The sequence below is a fragment of the Mesoplodon bidens genome, assembly GCF_964165515.1.
Source record: "Mesoplodon bidens genome assembly, chromosome: 18".
NCBI classification, from domain to species: domain Eukaryota; kingdom Metazoa; phylum Chordata; class Mammalia; order Artiodactyla; family Ziphiidae; genus Mesoplodon; species Mesoplodon bidens.
In genome coordinates, this window is record NC_138175.1 from 13,605,257 (window position 1) to 13,633,059 (window position 27,803).

Here is a 27,803-nt window from a genome sequence, read left to right on the forward strand (position 1 = left end):
AGCCCAGGTGCCACAACTCCTGAGCCCGTGTGCCTAGAGCCTGTGCTCCACAACAAGAGAAGCCACCGCAATGAAGAGTAGCCCCCGCTCGTTGCAACTAAAGAAAGCCTGTGCACAGCAACGAAGACCCAATGCAGCCAAAAATAAATAAATTAATTTAAAAAAATACCATTACAGGAAAGACAAATGTAAACCTTGGAAACTGCTCTCCAATCACTGGCCAGGATAATAAATGAAAAGCAATGTCGGGAATTCCCCAGCAGTCCAGTGGTTAGGACTCAGCACTTTCACTGCCATGGTCTGGGTTCAGTCCCTGACTGGGGAACTAAGATCCTGCAAGCCGCATGGCGTGACCAAAAAAACAAAAAAAACAATGTCTTACTGAGTATGGAGGATGGTGGAGATTAGTGCCACCACTAATACCTACAGGACGCAAGTATGACCCTGAAAGACAGTGGAGAGTGAAAAAGATTCCAATGAGTGGAGCTGCAAGCTGTGCCCTAATCTTTCCACTTTGTATGGAAGAAGTGGTTTAAGGTGAGAATATAAACAGATTCCTGGGCAGGGTCCAGCAGCCTGGTCTGGGATAGTGGCATGTGGTTGGACTATATGGAGAAGGCACAATGTGTAAAGACTTTTTATTATAGGACAATGCACACCAGAACCTCTACCATGGAAGAGGCATTGAACAACCAAGTAGGTAAAATGACTCGACCAATTGACAGCCATCCTTCAGCCACTGTAGACCTGATATGTTGGGCCCACGAATGGAGTGGCCACGGTGGCAGAGACGGAGGCTATATATGGGCCCAAAGTCTGTCTGGGAGAATGGACTGCCACTTACTGCCAACCTGTCAGCAACAGAGACCAACACTGAGTCTCTGATATGCCCTTTTCCTAGAGAAGATCAAGTAGCTACTTTGTGGCAAGTCAGATACAATGGGCCTCTTCCTCTTGAAAAGGCCAGCAGTTCTCCCTTATAGGGATAGCTACCTATTCTGCGTGTGGATTTAACTTTCTTGCTCTCAGGGCCTCTGCCAGCAGAATGCCAGATTGAGGCACAGATTGCTACACAACATAGCGCCTGATCCAGGGGATCCACTGTACAGTAAAGGGATTGCAGAAGTGGATCCATGACCATGGGATCTGTTGGTCTTGTCATATACTATCCCATCCAGAAAGAGCCAGCTAATAGCATACTGATAATGACCTTCTAAAGACATAGCTGAAGCACTAGCTAAGAAGCAACACTGAGAGAATAGGGTGTCATTCTTCAGGATGCAGTGTTAAGAGACCTCTATTGGTGCTGTTTCCCCAGCAGGCAGCATACATGGGTCCAGGAACCAACATGGGGAAACAGGAGTGGCTCCATTTACTGTCTCTCCCAATGACCTGGGTGATTTTGTACTTCCCATCCCAGCAACCTGGGCTCCACATCATTGAAGGTCCTGGGTTCCTACAGGGGTGCACTTTGCCAGAGGACACAGCAAGGGTCCCACTGAACTATAAATTATGGCTGCTACCAGAGCACTTTGGGACCTTGTGCCCAGGGACCAATAGGTGAGAAGAGGACTCACCATGTTGGCAGTGGTAACTAACCCTGATCAACAGGAGGAAGTAGGGCTGCTTGTACATAATGGGAGCAAAGAGAAATGCCCAAGTGGTCCACTTGGATGCCTTCCGGTGCTCCGTTGCCTCTCTAACTGTGGACAGACATGCAACAATACCACACCAGGATGAAAAGGTTAATATGCCCACTACCAACACCACCCCTGAAATGAAGGCTTGGGTCACATCACCAGGTAAGCCACCAAGACTTCTGAGGTGCTAGCTGAGGGTAAAGGAAATTCAGAATGGAGGAAAAAGAGGATGAATACCACTTGCAGCCCTGAGATCACCAGCAATGATGGACATTAGTTTATCTCACTAACCTCCCTCTTCTGAGTTTTTCCCTCTGAAAAAGAGATCCATGGAAACTATAGAGTAGCTGTTCATCAAATTTGTGTAGAGAAATAAACCTATGGGGCACAAGGGATGGAATATAATGGTCGTGAAAATTTGCCTCTCAGATGTCCAATTGTGGGGACTGTAACTGACCAGCTGCTGTGCTCTGAAATCCATCGCTGGGTTCACTCAGGCCACACTCCCCAAGGGTTCTTCCAGCCAGTGACTGAGCATGGCAAGAGATGCTAAAGCAGGCCCATTCCTGTGAGGCTTTAATCCTAATAAGTTTCTTCCACAGCGAACCCTGTCTGGAGATTGCTTCTCACAGAGCCCAGAATAACCCACCAGGAGGCAAATGGTGGATTAGATAAACCCAAACAGTCCAGGCTGGTTCTTCTAACTACAGTGCTATCCCCAAGGCAGGAAGTACATAGGAGGTGCTCAGAAAAGAACTGCTGAATTATAAATGAGTACATCTAAAAATGGCATGTTGAAAAGGGGTTAATTTTCCTAGGAAGGCTTCAAAAATACTGAGACTTTTGAGCTGAGCATGAAAGGAGAAGAAAAAAAAATTTTTAGGAAGAAAGTGTTAGAACTTCATGGGTCAATGTCACATCTACATGATCTTGAAATTTTGGATATGGCAAAGGTCAGGAGGTGCTTGAGGAAAGAGACCACTGATGCAGTCCTGCACTAGAGCAATAGTTGCCAAGGACTGGCAGGGACCAGTGCTGCCTTAGTTGTTAGGAAAGCATATTCCTGTATTCCATAATCAGAAACATTTGAAAATTGCTCCAGGTGATTCAGCTGCACAGTCAAGTTTGGGAAAGCATTCCTGTATTTTGGAAGCTGCCATAGTCCTCAAATGGGAAAGATGGTAAGAAGTCAGGGGAGGAAAGTGCTCGGGCCCATCACTTCTTTTCACCTTGCTTGCCCAAACAACGAGAAGAACACTTAGAGGGCTTCAGGGAAGTCACTTCAGCCACTGAGCAGTGGGAGGAGCAGCTTGGCCAGCTCAGTAAGCCTTCATTGATTGCCCTCTATGTGCCCGACATCATGCTGAGCACTGAGGGTACTTGTGAGGTGGTTAAAGACTCTATTAGCTTGGGCTTCCCTGGTGGCGCAGTGGTTGGGAGTCCGCCTGCCGATGCAGGGGACACGGATTCGTGCCCCGGTCCGGGAGGATCCCACATGCCACGGAGCGGCTGGGCCCGTGAGCCGTGGCCACTGAGCCTGTGTGTCCGAAGCCTGTGCTCCGCAACGGGAGAGGCCACAACAGTGAGAGGCCCACGTACCACACATACACAAAAAAACAAAAAAACACTCTATTAGCTCTTGCTTGGTGATTAAACCACACCCCGGCTGATACCTCTCCAACAGCTTCCCAATGCACTTAGATTTAAGTAGACTTAAACCTAGTGCAGTTGTTTTCTGTTTATCCTACGTGTTCTTTGTTACTTTATTCCCACCTTTTTGCCTTCTTTTGGATTAATCAAATGCTTTACACTTACACATTCTTGTACTATTCTTTTAGTGTTTATCATAGACGCCAGGGCCTAGCAGTTACAATCTGCATCCTTCTTTATATGCTATGGGAGTCATATATTTCACTGTTACACAATGTTAAAAATCTCTCATTATCGTTGTTTAAAACAATATTAATTGTCCACATATTTACCCTTCCAGTGCTCTTTATTCCTTCCTGCAGTACTATGCTTCCATCTGGGATCATTTTCCTTCAGCCTAGAGTACTGCAGACCATCTAGCAAGGAATTACCTCACTCTCTCAGCTTTAGTTTGTCTGCAAATGCCTTTTTTAACTATTTTATTTATTTATTTATCTTTGGCTGCATTGGGTCTTCGTTGCTGCGCATGGGCTTTCTCTAGTTGTGGCGAGCGGGGGCTACTCTTCGCCGCAGTGTGCAGGCTTCTCATCGCAGTGGCTTCTCTTGTTGCAGAGCACAGGCTCTAGGCACGCGGGCTTCAGTAGTTGTGGCATGCGGGCTCAGTAGTTGTGGCTCGCGGGCTCTAGAGCGCAGGCTCAGTAGTAGTGGCACACAGGCTTAGTTGCTCCGCGGCATGTGGGATCTTCCCAGATCAGAGCTTGAACCCATGCCCCTGCACTGGCAGGCGGATTCTTAACCACTGCGCCACGAGAGAAGTCCCTGCAAATGTCTTTATTTCAACTTTTTTGAATGGATCTAATTACATTTTTAAAAACTTATTGAGATCAAATTCATGTAACATAAACTCCACTATTTTTTTGTGTGTGTGTGTGGTACGCGGGCTTCTCACTGCTGTGGCCTCTCCCGTTGCGGAGCACAGGCTCCGGACGCGCAGGCTCAGCGGCCATGGCCCACGGACCCAGCCGCCCCGCGGCACGTGGGATCCTCCCAAACCGGGGCACGAACCCGCGTCCCCTGCATCGGCAGGCGGACTCTCAACCACTGCGCCACCAGGGAAGCCCAAACTCCACTATTTTAACAATTGTTAAGTGCACAGTTCAGTGGTTTTTAGTATAATCACAATGTTATGATTGTGATTATCTGATTCATCACCATTATCTGATTCCAGAATATTTCCATCATTCCCAAAAGAAATCCCATACTTCTCAGTTCTCCCCTGCTCCCATCTCCTGGAAACCATTAATCTACTTCTGTCTCTGTGGATTTGCCTATTCTGGATATTTCATATGAATGTAATCCCACAACTGGTGGCTTTTTGTCTCTGGTTTCTTTCACTTAGTATTATGTTTTCAAGGTTCATCCATGTTGTAGCATGTATCAGTACTTAATTACTTTTTTTTTTTGGCCGTGCTGCACGGCATGTGGGATCTTAGTTCCCCAAACAGGGATGGAACCTGTGCCCCCTGCAGTGGAAGCACAGAGTCTTAATCACTGGACCACCAGGGAGGTCCCTAGTTCTTCATTTTTGAAGTACAATTTCCCTGGGTGTAGAATTCTAGGTTAGCAACACTTTTTTTTCTTTTGGTATTTAAATTATGTCATTCTACTGTTTTCTGGCTTTGATAGTTTCTTAATGAAAAATCAGATATGCCTGTTATTGGTCCTTTGAAGATAATGCATCTTTGTCTGCTTTTAAGATTTTCTCTTTCTCTCTTTGATTGTCACCAGTTTTACAATGGCATGCCAAGACTGTCTATGAACCAGGACGTGGGCTGTCACTGGACACTGAATCTGCCAGCACCTTGATCTTGGCCTTCCCAGCCTCTAGAACTATGAGAAATAAATTTCCATTGTTTATAAGCTATCCCATCTATGGTATTCTGTTTTTTGGGGTTTTTTAATTTTTTTTAATTTTTTTTTTTGGCCATACCACTTGGCTTGCGGGATCTTAGTTCCCCAACCAGGGATTGAACCCGTGCCCCCTGCAGTGGAAGCATGGAGTCCTAACCACTGGACCACCAGGGAATTTCCTATAATATTCTGTTAAAGCAACCCACACAGACTAAGATGTCCAGTCTGCTGTTTATGTTATCTAATGAATTTTAATTCAGTTCTAGAATGTCCATTTGATTATTTGCATAGAATCCAATTTTCTGTTGAAATTCTCTATTTTCACCTATTTTATCTATCTTTTATTTTCTATAGCATACTAGTCACAGTTATTTTAAAGTCACTATCTGATGAGTCCAATATCTGAATCATATGGAGTTTTTGCTGACTTTTTGTTTTTGGTTATTTAGTTTAGCTTAGTTCAGCTTTGTTTTGTTTTTAGCATGCCTCATAATGTTTCATTCAAAGCTGGACCATGCAGATTAAAAATTATAGAAGCTCTGGATGGTATTAATCTTTCTCCAAAAAGGTTAATTTTTCTTCTTATAGACAGAGTACTGGAGGGTCACCTTAACCCCACTGAGGCATGTTTTAAGCTTTATTAGGCCCATGGTAGTTTTGCCTTTTCTTCTAGGACAAGGTCCTTACCCCTGGGGTGTTATCCTTCCTCCTGCAATATGGCCTTTGTTCCTAGGGTGTAACACTTCTGAGGTCTCAGTTAAAAGCCAGGGGTGTTTACCAAGGCCTCTACACCTCAGCAGGGTCCAAGCTCCAAGCTGAAATCTCTCTCAATTTATTGCTCTCTCAGCTATTGTTTTCTTCAGGATTTGTTGGAGTCTGACTCTGTGCATGCACAGCTTAGGAGACAGTCAGCCACTTGAGAGAAATTTGTTCACAGATTTCTGGCTCTTTCTCTGTGGTTTCCTTCTCTCCAGTATTTTGACCTTTAAGTCCCAGCCACTTGGAGGATTCTGAACTCCTACCTGTATATTTTCAGCCCAATAAGATTACTGCTTTCTGCAAGGGCTCAATTCTTCTGGGCCACAATTTGGACAGTCCCCTCAGAAAAAAATCTGGGCTGGAGCTTCCCTGTGTACTTCTCTTTTCTCAAAGATTGTAGCCCCCCATTTCCTCACTGTATTAGTTACTTTCTAACCCCTCAAAGGATATTTTATATATTTTCTCTAGTTTTTATGGTTTTATTTCAGCATAAATACAAATTTGTATTTGTACTCATATTTGGGATCAGAATCCTCCCCAATTTCATGTATATATAGGGCCTGCAGGGCCTTACATGATCTGGCCCTTGATGGGTTCTCTGACTCCTTCTTCTAGTCCCCTCTTTCCTCATTTCAATGCAGCCACATAGGCCTTCATTCTGAATGCTTATTCCCTTGTCTTGAACTTGCACTCGTCATTAACCTTTGCTTTTGGAACTCTTTTGTTATGGTCTAAATGTTTTTGTCCCCCCTAAATTCATATGTTAAAATCCTAATGCCCACTGTGATGGTATTAGGAGGTGGGGCCTTTGGAGGTGCTTAGATCATGAGGGTAGAACCCTCATGAATGAGATTAGTGTTCTTATAAAAGAGATCCCACAAAGCTCCCAGCTCCTTCCACCCTGTGAGGACACAGTTAGAAGTTGGCTGTCTGCAACTCATAAGAGGGCCTTTGCCAGAACCTGACCATGCTACCACCCTGATCTTGGACTTCTAGCCTCCAGAACTGTGAGAAATAAGTTTCTGTTGTTTATAAGCCACCCAGTGTGTGCTATTTTGTTATAGAAGTCTGAACAGACTAAGTATCTTTAGGTCTGCCCCCCCCTTTTTTTTTAACAAATTTATGCCAATTCACTCTTAACTCAATGATCCCTAGCTGCCATTATATAAAATCTCCTCCCCACCCCAGTCATCCCATTTATCTTTTCTTTCTTTTTTTAAAAAATATTTATTTATTTATTTGGTTGTGCTGGGTCTTAGTTGTGGCATGTGGGACCTTTGTTGCAGCATGTGGGATCTTTAGTTGCAGCATGCAAACTCTTAGTTGTGGCATGTGAGATCTAGTTCCCTAACCAGGGATCGAACCCAGGCCCCCTGCATTGGGAGTGCAGAGTCTTAGCCACTGGATCACCAGCGAAGTCCCTATCTTTTATTTTATTCATAGTACTTATACTATCTGAAATTATCTTGCTCTTTATTCACTATCTTATTGTTTATCTCTCATATAAGCCAGTTCTTGAGCAATGCGTGACATATTTTAAAAAATGCTCAACACATATCTATTGGATGAGTTACGGAAGTGAGGATCAAGAAACAAAGGGTACAGTAAAGGGTGAAATGAATTCCTAGTTTGTGATAGAGACAGTCTGTTTTTATTGAAAAGTCACTGAGTCCAGGCGACCCAGGTCAGGTCAACCCTCTTCCCACTGGCCTGTGGGTTTGTGCTTTCTGTAAAGTCTGACTTGCCTGACACAGCCTGAGCTGGCCAGGTTCCCAGATTTCTCTCAGTTTCTTGCTTGTTGGTCAGTGTGATTTCAAGATAGGCACATATACTCTTCCCTACCTCCAGAGGCAGTCTGTGGCCAGGTCTAGGGTTTCCTCACTGCAGGCTGTGAGATGGGCAACTGCTGGCTTCTCTTAGCGGTTTGTCAATTTCTGGCCTTAAACTGGCTTAAAAAATAAACTCCCACTTATTGTCTGCGCACATGGAGACCCGTCATTGAAAATTAATGACCCTTATCCAGTGGTTAGGACTCTGTGCTTTCACTGCTGAGGGTCTGGGTTCAATCCCTAGTCGGAGAACTAAGATCACACAAGCTGCGTGGCATGGCCAAAAAAAATTAATTAATTAAACAATTAAAAAAATTAATGACCCTAAGTGACTTTTCAAGAACTTCAGGTCTCTAGCCTGCCTGAGATTTACCTATGCCACATATCTGTTAAGGAACATGTACATTTATCTGTTCTACCCTGGGCTCTCTTAGTCAATGCTCACGGTTGGCAGCAGCCTTCGCACCACATTATGGCAGTAGCAGGAGTGAGTTTTGGTAGAGATGTCAACTTGTCCTCATTCCTAGAGATAGAGGCCTGTGTCAGCCACAGTGGGCAGTTTGTACCCCTAAAATATTCTCAGTCTCAGGGGTTCATTATGAGGCCCATGAGCCCCCACCCGACCTCTCAGGTTCTAGTTAGGTCTGGTCTGGTCTTCACTGCCCATTTGTGGGTCAAGACAGCAGAAGCTGCATTTTTGAACATGGATGACCAGTGGGGATCACATGTCCCAAGCTGCCCTCACTCCCCAACATGGTATACTGGCAGAGTGGGATAAAAGTGCATCACGCCAAGTGAGAGGCCAGGGATTCTGGTCCCAGGCTGGCAAAGTTCATCCTGGGCAGGACATTTAACCCTGCTGTGCAGAACTGTTACCATCTCTGCCATTCTTCAGTTGAGTGAGAACCCAACTCAGGCCTGATGCATGGCTCAGATGACACAATAGATGTGAAGATGCTTTAGGAAGATAACATCTCTCCTATGGAGAAGGAGGGGATACTGGTGTTAAGTGAAACAACTATCCCTGCCTATAGTGCTTGCTGAAGATGCTGCATGCAGGTCAGCAAGACAGTTATGAGACACAGACTTAACCTGAGGCCTCAAAGACATGTTTTGTTATTTTTTTTCCCTCCTTGAAACATGAGTTTAAATTCTGGCTTAAAATCTGGCTCACATGCAAAGGGCTTCCCAGGTTATTCATAATACTGGCTATAACTTTTGGAATTCCCTATTGTGGGCCAGGCACTTTATTATTTCTAATCTTCACAATTATACATTAGAGCTCCTCCTTTTCTTTCTCAGACGAGAAAAATGAGGGTCAGAGAAGTTAAAGGACTTTCCTAGTCTGCTGAAGAGCAAGGATTATAACAGGCTCTTTTCTCATTCTGGAACCAGTGCTCCTAACCCTGATTCAATGCTGCCTCCTTTTCTGGGTAAGAGAGGCTTTTGGGGCCGGGGGAAGGAGGCAAGGAGAAATGCAAGAGGTTCTTAGATGCCGGAATACACCTGATCGTGTAAAGTTCACCTCTACACATAAAGTTTTTTTTTCTAGTCATTGAACGGATGACATACTCTACCGGCCATCTTGGTTGTGGCAATCCCAATCCTTTTTTATTTTTCTGTGACGACAACCAAGGGAATTAGGCAAAGCTGCCCTACCCAGATATCTTAAGGAGCACCAGAAACGCCCCCGGCAGAGAGCGCAGCTTTCCCGCCCGCCGAGGTCCGGGGCGTGGGCCATTCGGAGCTCCGCCACTCCCGGGCTTTGCTCCCAGCTGGCGGGTCTGAGCCGGCAGGGGAAGGGCTCGGATGGACGCCGCCGGGCCCCGCCCGACGCCCCGCCCCTCATTTAAATACGCCGCGCCGGCGGGTGCGTCGAGCTCGCCGCGGACTCAAGATGGCGGCGTGTGGACGTGTACGGAGGATGTTCCGCTTGTCGGCGGCGCTGCAGCTACTGCTGCTCGCGGCGGCCGGGGCCGAGAAACTCCCGGGCCAGGGAGGCCACAGCCCAGGCCAGGGCCCGGGGGCAAACCTTCTGCCCCTCGGAGGGCAGCCTGGAGGCGGCGCTCGAGGGGGTCAGCTCCAGCTGCCTCAGTCATCTCAGTTCCAGCAGCAGCAGCAGCAGCAGCAGCAGCAACAACAGCAGCAGCAGCAGCAGCAGCAACAACCGCCTCAGCAGCCGCAGCCGCCTTTCCCGGCGGGTGGGTCTCCGGCCCGGCGGGGCGGATCAGGGCCTGGCGGGGCTGGCGGGGGCTGGAAGCTGGCGGAGGAAGAGTCCTGCAGGGAGGACGTGACCCGTGTGTGTCCCAGGCATACCTGGAGCAACAACCTGGCGGTGCTGGAGTGCTTGCAGGACGTGAGGGAGGTGAGGAGGCAGGACGGGGCCGGGAGGTCCAGGCCTGGTGCGGGCCCGACGGTGTCGCCGGCCTTGGAAGCCGCTGACGACGGTCTGCTGCTTCTCTCGCTTCCTCTGAGCTGCGCTCGCTCCTTCCCTCTCTGCCCCTCGCTCCCCGGCGCATTCCAAGAAAGGGACCCCACCCCCACCTTTCATTACCTCTGGGTGCGGGGGTCTGGGACGCAGACCCCAGCTCCCGGCTGCAGTCGGCGAAGGCCCAGAGCGTGTTTATATTTGCTCCGGTCTTTTGTGTGATGCTCTAAGCGCGGTGGCTCCTCGGTGAAAACCTGTTTAGGATTTTGCCATCCGTTTCAACTTGGATAATTTGTAGCAACCCTTTTAAACATGAAAAATGGTTGGCGTACTTCAGCTGTTAAAGAATGCCCTGCTGTTTATTGGCAGTAGATAATGTTTGTTTAGGTAACTGGTTCTATTCTGATGTGTATTGTAGACAGCAACCGAATTTACTGTCTTTACCCTATTCTTTTGTAATTCAAAAATTCCCATTATTTACCAGCTGCTGAAGCTAATATATGCTTTTTTCCCCCTTCTTCTGCTTCTTCATTTCTTTTGGTCAATTTGTAATGAATCTCAAGTGTAAGCTATTACTCCAAGTGATTTAGAGTCCCAGAGCTTGAAAAGTTGGGGCAGTATTTGAAGATGGATTGTGGGGTCTTTTTGCCTTTCTGACGTCTGAATATGATTTTAACAGTACCTTTTAATACAGTCTAGGTTTGATGTTGTTTGATGTGATTCAGTTAAGTAACAGAGAATTTCTTCTCTGGATTTAATGCTACAGACGTAAGTGCATTTTTGACAGTTACCAAAGTTTGGGAGCAAATCTGGTAGGGATACTTTTATTTTAAGGTTTAGGTATATAGAATTAGGCCCAAAGGTTGACAGAAAGAAGCCACCGCTGGATAATATTTTATTTGGGAAATTGTTAAGAGAATTGTCTAAGGTGTTCATGGTCATAGGAAAACCACTGGCTTGTAGAAAAATGCTAGTTTTGGCAGTTTTTTCCCCCCTCATCCCCCTGTGATATTTGCTCTGGTATTCCACGCAGAGTAATTCACAGGAGGAAAAGATATACATGCTCAGGAGATAGCGAGAAGGGAAATTTCTAGAGCCACCAGAAATGTGGGGCCTTAGATGACTTACCTACAATTTGAAAACTAGGAAGATAATCCCTTGTTATTCTTTATTCTTCAGCTACTCCTCTAGTCCATAACAGCTATGATTCTTAACTCTGTCAAGCTTCTTGAAATTTTCTAGTTGGGCTTCGAGGATATATAATAGATGCTGTTCTCTCAAACTAGGATCCTAATATTGACGACCAAACATTTGGTTAAGCAGTTTGTGGTAGAAACAGGATGTTATTAGGGAAAGTGGCAAAAAGTGGCCCATTCAAGGAGTACATGTCTCTTAACGTGCCTTAGGGACATTTGGAAACAGTCACTCACAGGAGCAGTCTTCCTTTGTCATGCATGTAGAAGTGTGTAGCAGCATATATAATCTATAAATAACTTAGCTTTGACCACCTTTGGAGTCTGTTTAATTTGGTAGGTACTATCTTTCTTGCATTAGTTAGTGTAAAGAACCTGGCCTGAAAATGCAGTCCCTGCTCCACCTTTGACTTTAAGATTCTCAGCAGGGGTATTCTTTTGGTAACTACGTTTTTCTTCCTTTATAGGGATTTAAACTCTTTGAAGGTAGTTACTAGGTCCTGTATTTCCTTTGTAACTTTTCGGAGTACCTAATTCAGTGCTGAGACTCAGTGAATAGTGTTGACTGATTGAAGGTGAGTAAGCTAATGGAGCCCGTTTTATGCTCTAGAGAAAGAAAAGGTGTCATGTAAATTGGAAGAGGGGGTTTGGGGGGAGCAGGGGTTTCCAAATTTCCAATTTAATTAATTTTCCTCCAATTTTATATACATAAAAATTGAAAGAATAGTATCATGAACAGCTGTGTATATTTTTTAGGAGGTGGAGCTATTTTTAAACTACTTCTTTTTTCCTTTAAAGACAGCAAAAAGAAATTTTATTCCACTTAGAGAATTAGTTAAATCTCAATTATGTGTTGGAAAGAGCATAACGATTAAAAAAGTAAACTAGCTAGGCGCATTTGAAGTGAAAGTGTGGAATATGTTTTTTTTTTTTTTTTTTTGGGTTTTTTTTTTTTTTTGTGGTAGGCGGGCCTCTCACTGTTGTGGCCTCTCTCGTTGCGGAGCACAGGCTCCGGACGCGCAGGCTCAGCGGCCACGGCTCACGGGCCCAGCCACTCCGCGGCATGCGGGATCCTCCCAGACCGGGGCACGAACCCGTGTCCCCTGCGTCGGCAGGTGGACTCTCAACCACTGCGCCACCAGGGAAGCCCCTGGAATATGTTTTGTATGTGCTTTTTGGTAAGTAGGACAGTTTGATAGGAAAGTAGACGTTTGTGCTTCTGTATCCCTTTGGATACATATTTGGGGAAGATTGTTCTCTGTGTTCTTGCTATTAGAATTATGAAAAGGAAAAGCATGTGAGTATTTAAATGGTAGTATAGTATCCACATTTTTATTTTGAAACAACGTGGGTAGGTTAAGTCTTAAGTTCAGATATTTTAAGGTTCTCTTTAGTGTTCAAAGTTATGTACTAATTTACTTAGAGAATCTATTTGAAGGTATTTATACTTACCTTTAAATAATTTCAGCGGATACTTTCCGTTTGTCTAATGCATCATATGCCACCAAATTAAAATTTTATGTGTGAACTATATTAAAACTGCACATAGACTAAGATTAGTTCACAGCTTTTTCTCCTTTTGGCCACTATTTTAAGGCTATATGTTGTGGGGGATTCTTTTTTTAACCCTCTCAGCTGAGTCATACTTTTTAAAAGGTGAAGTATACCCAGCGGGCCCCCTGTTACATAGTGGGTATATTAGCAGTAATGATGGATAGTAGTCCTGGTTACGTGTGTGTGTATGTATATGAAGTTAGTAGTAGTTCTAGTTATAAGAATATATAACTAGAAAGTGTAAGGGTAAAAAGGAAAAATACATCCTGGGCTGTTCTACCAGGTGGAGGAGAAGTAATATCAAAGGTATTACTGTCTAGTATTTGATAAAGAGATAAGACATGCTTTATGTTGAGAGTAATTTTAAAATACTTTATATATTTTTGGCTGAAATGACCAACAGTATCTTTTTCTTTTTCTTTTAATAAATTTATTTATTTATTTTTGGCTGTGTTGGGTGTTCGTTGCTGCGTGCAGGCTTTCTCTAGTTGCGGCGAGCAGAGGCTACTCTTCGTTGTGGTGCACGGGCATCTCATTGTGGTGGCTTCTGTTGTTGCAGAGCACGGGCTTTAGGCACGCGGTCTTCAGTAGTTGTGGCGCACGGGCTTAGTTGCGCCGCGGCATGTGGGATCTTCCCGGACCAGGGCTCAAACCTGTGTCCCCTGCTTTAGCAGGCAGATTCTTAACCACTGTGCCACCAGGGAAGTCCCGACCAATAGTATCTTGTGTTTAGAAGTTGCAGATGGAGATGTTGGTTCTTTAGAAGTTTATTAGTGATGTGCATAGTTTTTCTTAGGTTGTTTTTTTTTGTTGTTTGATTTTAAAAAAAAGAAACAAAAAACTTTCTAATATGGAAAATTTCAAACATAAAGACAAATAGAGAGAATAGTATGATGACTCCCCACATACGCATCACCCAGCTTCAGCTAGCCTCACTTTTTTTTTTTTTTTAATCACAGGGGTTGGGAGAATGGATTTTTTTTTTTTTTTTTTTTTTTTGCTGTACGTGGGCCTCTCTCTGTTGTGGCCTCTCGCGTTGCGGAGCACAGGCTCCGGACGCGCAGGCTCAGCGGCCATGGCTCACAGGTCCAGCCGCTCCACGGCATGTGGGATCTTCCCGGACTGGGGCACGAACCCGTGTCCCCTGCATCGGCAGGCGGACTCCCAACCACTTCGCCACCACGGAAGCCCGAGAATGGATATTTTAAAGCAAGTTCCAGACACTGTCATTTCTGTTATAAATACTTCAGTGTGACTCTCTGATAAGGATTAAAAAAAAAAAAACAGAACCTAATTGTTATTTTTTTAGTATTTGAAAGCATTATGAGTATTTCTTCTGAATTTCTTGGTACCTTGTCTTGATATATCAGTTTCAGTTTATAAATTTGTGACCACTATCTCTAAACTATGCACACACAGAGTGAATACTTTGTAAACACTTGTTTAAGATGGACTACTTTACATATTGAACAGGAATATTTCAACATTACAAACTGTAAACTTACTTTCAAACTCATAGGTGAACATTTTCTTTTTCTATTCTTAGCCTTTCTCTTAACTATACGTATCCTAAGATAGTATGCCATAATATCTGTATTATCTCATTTATCCTGTGAAGTGAATAGTGTTATTATCTTAGTTGAGAAACAGGCTCAGAGAGATGAAGTAATTTGTCCAGTGTTATATCCTAAGTTGTAGGGGTGGTATTCAGTAAGTTCTCCTTGACTTCAAAGATTGTATTCTTTCTAATCTGCCATGGATGGTGGCAGCTAGGGAAATTAGTATGTGGCTGTTGAGAACGCCAGGGGTTCATAAGTGCACACAAAAGGAGAAGAGTCACCTGGAATTAGAATCCTCTTTTCTTCACTACCAAGAACAACTGGGTAGGAGCAGCATCTTTGCATTAGAGTATTATAGATTCCTCAGGTGGACAAACTGGCATTATTAGACAAAGCTAATTTAATTACTAGTCTGAGTCCATTACAAGTAGAGTTTCTGCTTCATGAAAAGATTTTCAGATCCCATCTCACCTTAAGCAGGATTTGTACTAGTATAATGGAAGAATTTAGATATATTCCCCTACTATTTGTATTGAATCAATGGAACACCACACAGAGTAAATTAAATCAATGGAACACCACACAGAGTAAACTAGGACTAGTCTCAGTTTCCTCATGTGTTAAATGAGAGGTTTGGGAAATAGTACGATTTCTAAGATTCCTATTATTTAACCTTTATGAGTTGTTTCCTGTGTATATTCTCTGTATGTATGTATTTTATAGTTTCTAGGATTTATATGTGTGCCATTTCCTGGTTCCTTATTCATTCACGGGTGGAATAGTGAAATGAATAATGCAAACAGCAGTTAATCCAAACATCGTTTGGCTTTAGGATACATTATGATTGTTTTGTTTGAGCCAATATGGAATTTCCTTCTATGCTGACTCTCAGTGGTTGGAAACAGTCTCACCACATAATCAAGGCATTATTGATCTCCTATTATGCACTTAGCATTGTGGAAGAACACTACTACTTTAAGACACTACCATTGCTTACAGTTGGTTTGATAAATGGAATTGTGATCAAGAAACAGTTATATGGGCTTCCCTGGTGGTGCAGTGGTTGAGAGTCCGCCTGCCGATGCAGGGGACACGGGTTCGTGCCCCGGTCCGGGAGGATCCCACGTGCCGCGGAGCGGCTGGGCCCGTGAGCCATGGCCGTTGGGCCTGCGCATCCGGAGCCTGTGCTCCGCAATGGGAGAGGCCACAACAGTGAGAGGCCCGCGTACCGCAAAAAAAAACACAAAAAAAACCAAAAAAAACAGTTATATAAGAGAGTGTTCGGGCTTCCCTGGTGGCGCAGTGTTTGAGAGCCCACCTGCCGATGCAGGGGACATGCGTTCGTGCCCCGGTCCGGGAAGATCCCACATGCCACGGAGCGGCTGGGTCCGTGAGCCATGGCTGCCGAGCCTGCGCGTCCGGAGCCTGTGCTCCGCAACGGGAGAGGCCACAACAGTGAGAGGCCCGCGTACTGCAAAAAAAAAAAAAAAAGAGAGAGAGAGTGTTCATCACTTGGTGTCACACAGACAGTAAATTCTTTAGGGCAATGAAAAGAGCACAAAATTAGGATTTAGACTTGGATGGAACTCCGCTCTGCTACTCTTGGCTTAAAAATCTTATCACTTTTTTTTACCCTTAAGTAGGGACAGTTTAGCCCTGTTGTAAGTGAAGATATACATGAGTTCTTGAGTTTGGTGTGCTAGTTATATTTTTCTTTTTTATGTTAAACAAAATGTTACCATTAAAGTAGGCAGTACTAACACATACCACCAGAAATCATCTTGCTTACCACCTATGGTACATGCTTTGGAAAATTCTAAGACTGGATTATCGCTTAAGATCCTTCCAGCTCTGGTACTTTGTGATTCTGTCATCTGTAGAAATACAAAACATTGCAAGGGAATCATAAGCACAAGTGAAAAGGGAAGATGCTTTGAGAAATTAAGGGGGCTGCACTGACTGTACTGAAGTAGAGAGTTTGAGAATTTTTTCAGAGTCCAGATTATAAAGCACCACTGGCTTGTTCTCCAAGTAAAGCCCAGAAATGGGATTTGTTTTTATCCCTGAGATAAAAATATTCCCACAGATAAATGAGTTACCTGTAAAATAGCACTGTCACTTATGGAAGGAACTTTTTAAGGAGCCTCTTGATAAGACTGCTTTACAGTATATAGTTGCTGAATAATTTCATTGCTCTTTGGAAGAAAATAAAATACTCTGTCAGTCCAAGAGATAAGATGATACATTTCTCCTAATGTATTCAAAACAAATTTCATCAGCAACAATCCTCCCAAAAAACTTCTCTTGCTTATATGAGAAATGTATGTAGTATTTTAAAAAGAAGCAGTTAAAATGGCTTGTAGGGGGCTTCCCTGGTGGCGCAGTGGTTGAGAGTCTGCCTGCCGATGCTAGGGGACGTGGGTTCGTGCCCCGGTCCGGGAAGATCCCACATGCCGCGGAGCGTCTGGGACCGTGAGCCATGGCCGCTGAGCCTGCGCGTCCGGAGCCTGTGCTCCGCAATGGGAGAGGCCACAACGGTGAGAGGCCCGTGTACCGCAAAAAAAAAAAAAAAAAAAAATGGCTTGTAGGATGTCATGCAAATTAATTTTTCTTCCTTCAGCAAACATTTATTGAATACGTACTGTGTACAAGACACTGTGCTTAGTGTTAAAGGTTACAAATATATGATAATACCTAGCATTTATCGAGGGCTTTTTGTGTGCCCTGCCTTAAGGGACCAGATGCTCTCTAGGTGTTATATCTCATTTAATCCTATGAGAGATATATCATTAGTATTATTTTAATTATTACTATTTTTTAAATGAGGGAACTCTCTCAGGGCCAGTAAGTAGTGGAATTGATATTTGAAAGCAAGTCTGTCCAACTGTAAAATGGCTCATTTCCCCTCCCCCTTTGCCTGTGGTAGTCCAGTGTGGTAGTCACCAGCTATATATGTTGCTACTGAGCAGTTGAAATATGAGTAGTCTGAGTTGAGATGTGCTGTAAGTGTAAAATGCACACTTGATTTTGAAGACTTAGAACACACAGGAAGGTAAACTATCTCAATTTTTGGGGGGTAGGGGTGCGCTGCACAGCTTGCAGGATCCTAGTTCCCCCACCAGCAATCGAAACCGGGACCTCGACAGTGAAAGCACAGAGCCCCAACCACTGTACTGCCAGGGAATTCCTGTCTCAGTTTTTATATTGATTACATGTTTAAATGATAATATTTTGGATATATTGGGTTAAAAACATTATTAAAGCCAGTTTTACTTTTTATTTTTTAATGTGACTACTAGAAGACATAAAATAATATATGTGGCTTCCATTATATTTCTGTTGGACAGCACTCATCTGGAAGAAGAAAAAGGTATCTGTATTAAAACTATAATACAAGTTATAAAGTAGTAAGTACCATAAGAGAAAGATAAATTAAATGCTATGTGCATATCGTAGAGGAAATGGTTGGGAGAATCAGAAAAAAACTCTTCACTGCTTTTCAGTCTTAAATCGATGTTCGTATCATGAAATTCTTAATTTAGCCACCTTAAAATGCCTGGTTAGTAGATGGATGTCATTTTCCTCATGCCGACTTTATGAGTTGTAAAGGGGTACAGTAGCTCCTTCAGATTAAGAGGAGCTGTACTCATAAAACTGGAAGCCAGTAAGTGACTCATCTTTATTTGACTGAGTTAGATATATTTAAAACTTAAGAAAGAATGTCAAGTGATGGCCCTCAGAACTGTGCCAGTACTAACCCTTGTATCTGCATTAAAATAGAGTGTGGAGGAACAAGAAGCGTGGACTGGAATCTAAAAACAATGAATTAAGAGAACCAGACATTTATTTTCATTCAGTTTTAATAATTTTACTGAAATTAGAATATTATGTTAGAGCGACTGCATGGTGTTTACAGTACCTCTAAATTCTCCTATTGAAGCCTTGAATAACATTATAACTCTGTACAGGGGGAGTCACGGTGAAAATGGGTACTTGGTTGAATTCCTGGATCTGTATCCTTGTAAAATAGAACAAAGAACAAACGCTTAAAGCATTTTTGTGTTCCCTTAAAAAAAAAAAAACAAATATGATGTATACTTAAAATCATAAGGAAGATAAACAGTGAAGTGAAATGATATGTGAGAGAAATTAACCAGGAGAATGTGCATATGTTATAAATCAATTCAAATGCAGAGTTACCAAAAAAAAATGAAAGAGAAAAATCATGTTTAAAGAAAATGCTCTGATGTCTAGGAAGGTTTCATTTGTAATTTAACTTAACGTAGAAAGACAGACTGCAAGTCACTTAACAGAATTCCCAAAGTTCCTATGCTGGCCAAATCAGCTCCGTAATGTGATAAACAACATAAAGTGAACAAAAACTTCAAGGAGGGAGAAAGGAATATAATGGAGAGTTTTAATCACACACAAAGTCTGCCATTTGTTAATTAATGCCATCTACTGTGCATACTTGTTGCACATGAAATAATCAGCAGAGATAAGGTCCTATAGTCATGTGGAGCTCATCATAGGAGGAGCAGTGTGGTGAGTGGTAAAAGAGTGGGCTCTGGAACTGCAGTCCTGGATTCAAATCCTAGCTCACTTACCACTTACTGTGACCTTGGACAGATTTATCTCTTCAGCCTTCACTTTTCTTATGTGTAAAATTGAGGTATAAAACCACTCCCACAGGGTTATGAAGAGGATGAAAAAAATATAAATATATAGAGCATCCATCAAATTGCCCTTGCCCATCAGTGGTCTTTCTGCCCTTTGTTGTTGCAGATGGCATCCTTCAAGATATGGCTTTATGTTCACTGTCTTAAGAGAAATCTGAAGTAAATTGTAATGTGCCACACCTTTTATTATAATCCTTCCAAGGCTTCTTCAAGAAAGCTGTAGTTGAACTTACTTGAAGAGTAGTAAGGTCAAAAACTTTTTATAGGACTTCCCTGGTGGCTCAGTGGTTAAGAATGCGCCTGCCAGTGCAGGGGACATGGGTTCGAGCCCTGGTCTGGGAAGATCCCACATGTTGCGGAGCAGCTAAGCCCGTGCACCACAACTACTGAGCCTGCGCTCTAGAGCCTGCGAGCCACAGCTACTGAGCCCGAGTGCCACAACTACTGAAGTCCACGCGCCTAGAGCCCCGTGCTCTGCAACAAGAGAAGCCACCCAATAAGAAGCCCGGGAACTGCAACGAAGAGTAGCCCCTACTCACCGCAACTAGAGAAAAGCCCGCGCGCAGCAACAAAGACCCAAGGCAGCCAAAAATATAAATAAATAAATAAATAAAATTTTATTTTAAAAAAAATAAAGGTAGTATTTTAAAAAAAACACAACTTTTTGTAGAGTCTTTACCAGGTATTTAAAATGTGTACACTTTGAGGTTGTGGAGTGCAAAGGAGTGAATATTCTGGGTGAAGGAATTCAGTTCTACCAAATGTGCTTTCATTCTCTTGGCCTAAATGATGCCTAAATTTGGAATATACTGCTTATCAGACAAAAGAAATCTCTGTTCTTTGATATAAGAGGAAAAAAATTAGTTCTTCTATTTCTGAAGACTGTGTTGCTTAAAACATCCTCCCTCTGTAGAATGGAATGACTAAGTAACTTTTATCAGCTGAGAAACAGAAGGCATTGATTGTTATCTTTTTGCCCTTTGTAAAACCAGATAAATATAAAAATCACTTAAATTTTCCTGAACGTTGGCAACTTTTCAGAGGGAAAGTAATATGTAAGGACTTTTATGTTGGTAAGGTGGGAACATTTTCTGGCCTATGAAACAGTCTGTATTGAAGTATAAATACATAAATTAATCATACATTAAGGACAGCACAATATATTCTCAGTATGTAAGCCTTCTTTCTGAGGTAATTAGGTAGTAGAGTTAGTTTTGAATAGTTTTGAAATAGACAAAATTCCACAATCTCGGGACTTCCCTGGGGTCCAGTGGTTAAGACTCTGCGCTCCCAATGTAGGGGGCACGGGTTCAATCCCTGGTGGAACTAAGATCCCACATGCCACATGGTGTGGCAAAAAAAAAAAAAAAAAAAAAAAAATCCACAATCTCTTATTCAAACTCTGATTTGCTAGATTAGGACCTGACATGTGTATAGATAAAAGCTTTTAGTGTGTAGAGTTGTTGGTTTTCTTTTTTTAAATCATTATAAGAAGTTTCAAGAATTTATACGATTGTATATTGATTTTCAACTTGAAAGTATCATCTGAAACAGGAGAAATTAGAGCAGTGAAAGCGGAAGTCAGAAGAGATTGGTAGGGCTTCCCTGGTGGCGCAGTGGTTGGGAGTCCGCCTGCCGATGCAGGGGACGCGGGTTCGTGCCCCGGTCTGGGAAGATCCCACATGCCGCAGAGCGGCTGGGCCCGTGAGCCATGGCCGCTGAGCCTGCGCGTCCGGAGCCTGTGCTCCGCAACGGGAGAGGCCACAACAGTGAGAGGCCCGCGTACCGCAAAAAAAAAAAAAAAAAAAAAAAAAAGAAGAGATTGGTATGGTTCCCTTCCTCTTTTGGAAACAAATTCACATTCTTTAGCCCATGGTCTCAGGCTGCTTCTCCATTCTCCAGCCCTGCTTCCCACCAGCTCCGTACATGATATCCTACTGTTCACTACCTTTCCCCCAAGTCGTTTAATGGTATTGGCTTCCAGAGAGTGCCAGTTACAGCTGTTGAGTTTTTATGTAAATATTTTGTTGGCAAAGATTTTATATTCAGTGATTTGAGAAGTATCTGCCCCAGACTGTTGCTCATTACCTTTCCCTTTGCACAATCCACTGCCCCTACCCCCTACCAGTTCTCCTTTAAGCATTGTTTTCTGGCTTGTTTTTACTAGCAGGCTGAACCATAAGAATTACTAATATTTGATCATACTTGATTTATAAAAAGCAGTTTCATATGGTTCAGTCTGTTGTTCATCTTGCTCAGGTTTTGAGTAAGCAGTATATGCTTCTGTAGCAATATCATTGTTTCCTTTTGTATCATCTTAAACTCTAGAGACAGGAGAAATTTAGTCATTTTAGTGTAGGGCTTTCCCCTTGGGAGTCTTCCTGAAATTTTTTTCCCAGCTTCTCATTTGGTGTATCTGCCCCTAGGACCAAAAGAAGAGAACCAGTGTAGATTGTTTTATATTTTTACTCATTCATTTGTGAAATATTTACTGAGCACTCACTGTAGGGGTTAATTAATAAGCAAGATGATTATTTGGCATAAAAAAAGGTGGCGTGAGAGTTTTGTTTCTTAAAAAATAATGTATTCCGAAAAACTTTTCTTACTTCTCTTACAATAGGGGAAATGTGGAACCAGGTATAAATGTCAGGGAAGAACTCACCAAATATACTTGGCTTTTTAAAAATTGAGTATTGACCTAACAACCTTCTCCCTAAATATTTAGTTACTCTGAGTTAAGTTGCTAGCTAACATTTAGTTTATGGAACCCTTTTAATCTCATTTGCAGTTCTTGATAATGGTATGTGGTAGATAGGACAGATATCAGCCGTATTTTATAGACAGAAAAACCACAAGAATCAGATGGATTATGATTTGGCCAAGTCTTGTAAGTATTAAGAAACAGAGCTTAGACGCCAACTCAAGCCTTTTTAAATTTAAAGCCTCTGTTTTTCCGTGTTACCACATTGCTTCTCTGATAATTTTCACATTTACATAAATGATATATTTTCATATTTTTAATGTATTTTTATAGCCCATTTTTATTTAAATCTGCCAACAAATATTTGAACACATACTGTATGCCCCTATTTCTTAAAATAATTTTTCTGTTCTCCTCTCCTGGGCGCTAATCTTACACAGGTTAAATTGCTTGCTATCGTCTCACAATCATGAGGCTCTTTTCTTTACCCTCCTCTCCCCACCAGCAGTGGGGTTGGGGGTTTTTTTCCCCCTCTGTTTCATTTTGGATTATTACTATTGCTGTATTTTTAGGTTCATAGGTCTTTTCTTCTGTGGTTTCCAGTCTGCTGTTAGTGCCATCTGTCCAGTATATCTTTTATTTTAGATACTCTATTTTTCATCTGTAGAGGTTTGATTTGGATCTTACATATATATTCCATTTCTCTCTTTGTTATGTTCATATTTTCCTTTACAACCTTGAATGCGTTTGTAATAGCTGTTTTAAAAAGGTCCTCATCTGCTAATTCCATCATCTGTCATTTCTTGGTCTTTTTCCACTGATTAATTTTTCTTGTGGTCACATTCCTACTTCTTTGCATGTGTGGTGATTTTTTTTATTGGGTGTTGGTCATTGTGCATTTTACATCTTTGCTGAATTTGGTCGAATTCCCTTAAAGAGTGTTAGATTTTGTCTGGCACACAGGTTACATGGAGATCAGTTTGATCCTTTTGAGGCTTGCTTTTAAACTTTGTTAGGGCAAGTCCAGAGCAGCCTTTAGTCTATGTCTACTTTAATGCTACTGCTGAGATGTGACTCTTCTGGGACTCTACCTAATGTCCCAAGTTATGTGAGGTCTCTCCTTTCTGGTTGGTGGGAATGAACTACTCCCTGCCTTGTGAGCTTCAAGAATTATTTGGCGTATTTGCTTTTCAGTGTTTCGTTTCCCACTGTACACACATAGGATAGGACTTGACTCAGGGCGGTCCCTCTGAAGATCTCCTGGGATCTTTGTACAGCTCTCCTTTCCATTATTCTCTCTGTCTTGCAAATTCTGGCTGCCTTCGATCCCCTGAACTTTGATTTCTCTCCTCTACTCAGCAAGTACACTAGAGTCTGTTTGGGTTCCTCCTCCCTGTGCTGCAGCCTAGAAACCACCTCCTGGCAGTAAGATGGGGTGGTCTTCAGGCTCACATTGTTTCACTTCTCTCAGGGATCATAGGCTTATGCTGCCTGTTGTCCAGTGACTGAAAATTATTTCATATATTTTGTCTAGTTGTTAATTACTCTGGGGGCAATTTCTGTGGTAAGTAATCCTTTGTGAGCAGAAGTAGAAATCACCATCCCTTGAAGTTTATCTTCTGACCTATCAAATGGAAATGAATAAAAGAATTTGTTAGAAAAGGAGATTGAGCATTATTTATTAAAATTGCAAATGTATATATCTGTCTTTTGAGCTAACAATCCTACTTCTGAAAATCTATACATAACAGTATGATCAGTGTGTAGGAGGTATTTAATTGAAGTTTTTTTTTTTTTGGTAATAGCAAACAACTGGAAACAACCTAACACCCTTCAATAAGGAAGTGATTAAATAAATTTACTGTGCATCAATACAATGAACTCTTGTATTACTGTGGAAAAGAAACTCTTTATGTCAAGTATGGAAAGAGCTCCAAGATCTGTGACTAAATTAAGAAAGTAAAGTTACCGCTTTGTATAGTATACTACCTTTTTTACAATCAAAGGGGAAAAATAAGAATAACAATATTTATTAATATTTGCTTGTATCTGCATTAGAATGCTCCAGAGGGTACAGAAGAAATTAGGGCTAATGGAGGATAAGAATGGGTGGGAAACTTTCCACTCTATTCTTTATATTTTTGACTTTTTTTCTTTTTGGCTGCGCCATGTGGCTTGTGGGATCGTAGTTCCCCAACCAGGGATTGAACCCAGGCCCACGGCAGTGGAAGTGCCGAGTCCTAACCACTGACCACCAGGGAATTTCCTGTATTTTTGATTTTTTAAAAAAATATTTGAGCTGTATGTATGTGTTACCCATTTAACTTTTTTTTTTAAATTAAGATAAAGACCTTTTTTTTTCCCCATTGCTCATGTTGACTAAACTATCTCAGTATGAGAGTTCCACAGGTATAATTTCATTTTGTGCCAAGGTCAGCTTGTTTGTAACTGGGTTGAGCCAAGCCTTTCACCAACTTAGAAGATAAAAGATTTCCTTAATGTATTATTTAGGGCAAAACTTAACTGCCATACCAAACCCCAAACTACCAGTGGCTTACCGCAAGAGAAGTTGTGGAAGACTGTCAGCCATCTGGTGATCGGGAGACCCTGGTTCCTCCCGACTTGTGGTCCTATTTCCTAGGGCTTTAGAGTCTTCCACTTTCAGGCAGACAAGAGAATTAGAAACCCTGCCTGCTGCTTTTTCTTTTTTTCTTTTTTTTAAGTCCTTATTACCCTTCCTTCCATATAATTGACATACCATAAAATTCAACCACAAGTTCTTTTTTTTTTATTTTGGGCTGCGTTGGATCTTCGACGGTGCACGTGAGCTTTCTCTAGTTGTGGCGAGTGGGGGCTACTCTTCACTGCAGTGCTTGGGCTTTTCATTTCTCATTGCGGTGGCTTCTCTTGTTGTGGAGCACGGGCTCTAGGCACGTGGGCTTCAGTAGTTGTGGCTCACGGGCTTAGTTGCTTCGCAGCATGTGGGATCTTCCTGAACCAGGGCTCGAACCCGTGTTCCCTGCATTGGCAGGCAGATTCTTAACCACTGCACCACCAGGGAAGTCCCCCAACCACAAGTTCTTAAAAGCCCTGGCCTCGAGGTGATCAACTCTTTTGTTCACATTCCACAGGCGAGAACTCTTCACATGCAGCACCTAGATACACAGGGGACTGGGTAATGCGCTCCTAGTGACAGCTCCCCACTGTGAAAAGGGGAGCACGAAATGCTAGCAAGACAACTAGCAAGTTCTGTCACAGTTATCTGGGCAAGTCAGGTCAAGTTCATGTGCCAGCCTTTTATTTGTCATATCAAGCAGTTATGTTCCTTCCCATTTTCTCTAGGAAGATGAAAGTTGTTTATAAGCAATCAGATTTTTCTTTTCTCTAAATGTGTGGAAATACTTCCATGTGATCAGTTTTCAGTGTTATGATCTCTTTGATTTAAAGTATGGAAGCAGTTTCAGCCTTGTGTAGTGATCTCTGTTCCAGTTTTATACTTGCTAAGGGTCAAGACCTTGTGTCCTATGCCTGGCATTAAGCCCCAAGCCCTAGGTTAATGGAACAGTCCCCCTTCTTCCTTCCTCTGCTTCTGGTGCCATGGTTTTTAAAAACCACGCCTCCCTCCTTTTCCTGGCATCTAGGGGATTCCTCTTTCTCCTGAGTTCATCTATGCCTTTGAAAGAACTTCATGTTTATTGTTGAAGACTTTTCAAGTTCTGAAAGATATATATCATATATATCGCTAGAACCTGAAGTTCTTGAGTTCTGAGGCAGCTCATTCTTTGGATAAGTGACTTTGTTCAAAAGAGATGAGGAAGTAGATTAACATTTACTGGGCAACTGCTATGTGCTTGTATACGTAATCTTATTTAATCACCATTACTCTAAGAGGTAGATTTAGTTTTAGCCCTCATTTTATTATGGAAAATTTCAAAGATACAGAACAGTTTTAAAAAATCATATATTCATCACCCATATACCCGACCACTAAAATTTTACCATTAACATTTTGTTCTACTTGCTTTATCACATAAATATGTTTTAAACATTTACTGTAAGCTATATGAAAAAATTGCATTCCAAGTCAGTTTTAGTTCATAGCTTTTCTCGTGCTTAATAAAAACAAAACACTCTCCTACTGCCAGAACTTTAAAAAAAAGAAAGAAAAGAGAAATTGTATCTTAGTTAAAAACAACTGCATTTATTTTGTGTTAGTCTTTTTTTTTTTCCTCCTCAAGGTGGTTGGGAAAACCAGTGTCTTTTTCTGAAGCAGGTCTGCTCATTCTGCTATGATGAGCCAAAATCCTTAGACTTTGCATTTTTCCTCAGTTTCTGAAGATGCTGCTTTCACGGTCATCTTTTTCTAGATCTGGCCTTTCCATTGTTATAAGTTTATATAACCTAAAAGGAATTCCAGATGATTCAAGATATACCAAGCTTGGGAAATTGAGCTGTCTCCTGCATGGCTGACCTTGCAACATGGCATGGCATTTCAAACTGATACATGTTGAAACTTTTGCTCAGTTTAATGATGCCATGCAATGGTGATTTATAGATTATATTGAGATAATAATAGATTCATTTTTTTAGATTAATTAGAATGTAGCAAGTAGAGTGTAGCAAAAGCGCAGAGTATTTGTTCCTCTGAGCTAGTATTCTCCGTCATCCAAAATAGTTGTTTAATAATTTAGTTATAATAATAACCTGTATAGGATGTTGTCAACCTTTTGATGTGTATGTTTAGTGTACTTTTTTAAAAATTCCACTATTTTTGTTCTCCATTGGATGATTTAGAGCTCAGTCTTTTGTGATAATAAATCACTTCCATTGGCATGCTAAAGTCTGGACGTAGGTGTATTCTTTTTTTTTTTTTTTTTTTTTTTTTTTTGCGGTACGTGGGCCTCTCACTGTTGTGGCCTCTCCCATTGTGGAGCACAGGCTCCGGATGCGCAGGCTCAGCGGCCATGGCTCACGGGCCTAGCCGCTCCGCGGCATGTGGGATCTTCCCGGACCGGGGCACGAACCCGCATCCCCTGCATCGGCAGGCGGACTCTCAACCACTGCGCCACCAGGGAAGCCCCGTAGGTGTATTCTTGCTGTGCAGTGACTATATTTCCTGGATTCAGAAGATGGCTGTCAGCTGGAGCTTTCTAAGTGTCAATTTAATATGATTGACTATATGTTAAAATGTTGTTGGTATTTGTAATGACTGCTTTTTGCCAGGAGGGCATTTAAGTTTTGGTGGGGTTTTTTTGGCTATGTTGGGTCTGTTGCTGCGTGTGGGCTTTCTCTAGTTGCGGTGAGCGGGAGCCACTCTTTGTTGCAGTGCACGGGCTTCTCATTGTGGTGGCTTCTCTTGTTGTGGAGCACGGGCTCTAGGGTGCACGGGCTTCAATAGTTGTGGCTTGCAGACCCTAGAGCGCAGGCTCAGTAGTTGTGGTGCACAGGCCCAGTTGCTCCGCGGCATGTGGGATCCTCCCGGACCAGGGCTCGAACCCATGTCCCCTGTGTTGGCAGGCAGACTCTTAACCACTGCACCACCAAGGAAGCCCCATGCTTTTTCTCTTCTTTTTTTTTTTTTTTAATATTTTAAGAGTAGTTTAAAAATAATTAGCAATTTGTCACTCCATAAGGCTAGACATACTAAATAAATTTGTTTTAAATTGTTATGATCACCTTTAAAAAACAAAGTATCTTGAAATTGTTGTCACAAGGCATTACTTAGCATATGTAGGAATTATAAAGTGTGAAATTAAGGACAAGCAATTCTTTTTTTTAAAATTTTTATTGGAGTATATTTGACTTACAGAATGGGTTCATTTCAGGTGTACAGCAAAGTGAATCAGTTACATATATACATATATCCACCTTTTTTTTTTTTTGATTCTTTCCCATATAGG

At 42.3% G+C, this 27,803-nt stretch overlaps 1 protein-coding gene across 2 annotated transcripts in view; it reads left to right on the forward strand.

Annotated features, from left to right (window-relative positions):
• The first annotated feature begins 9,655 nt into the window (after positions 1–9,655).
• The window catches only part of GLG1 (golgi glycoprotein 1), a 142,486-nt gene continuing 124,338 nt past the window's right edge, over positions 9,656–27,803 (forward strand). For both annotated transcript variants that reach the window (XM_081217472.1, XM_081217471.1), the window contains exon 1: positions 9,656–10,154. In XM_081217472.1, the coding sequence (XP_081073598.1) occupies positions 9,687–10,154 (468 nt within the window). In that variant the 5' untranslated portion in view covers positions 9,656–9,686. The remainder of the gene's footprint in view (positions 10,155–27,803) is intronic.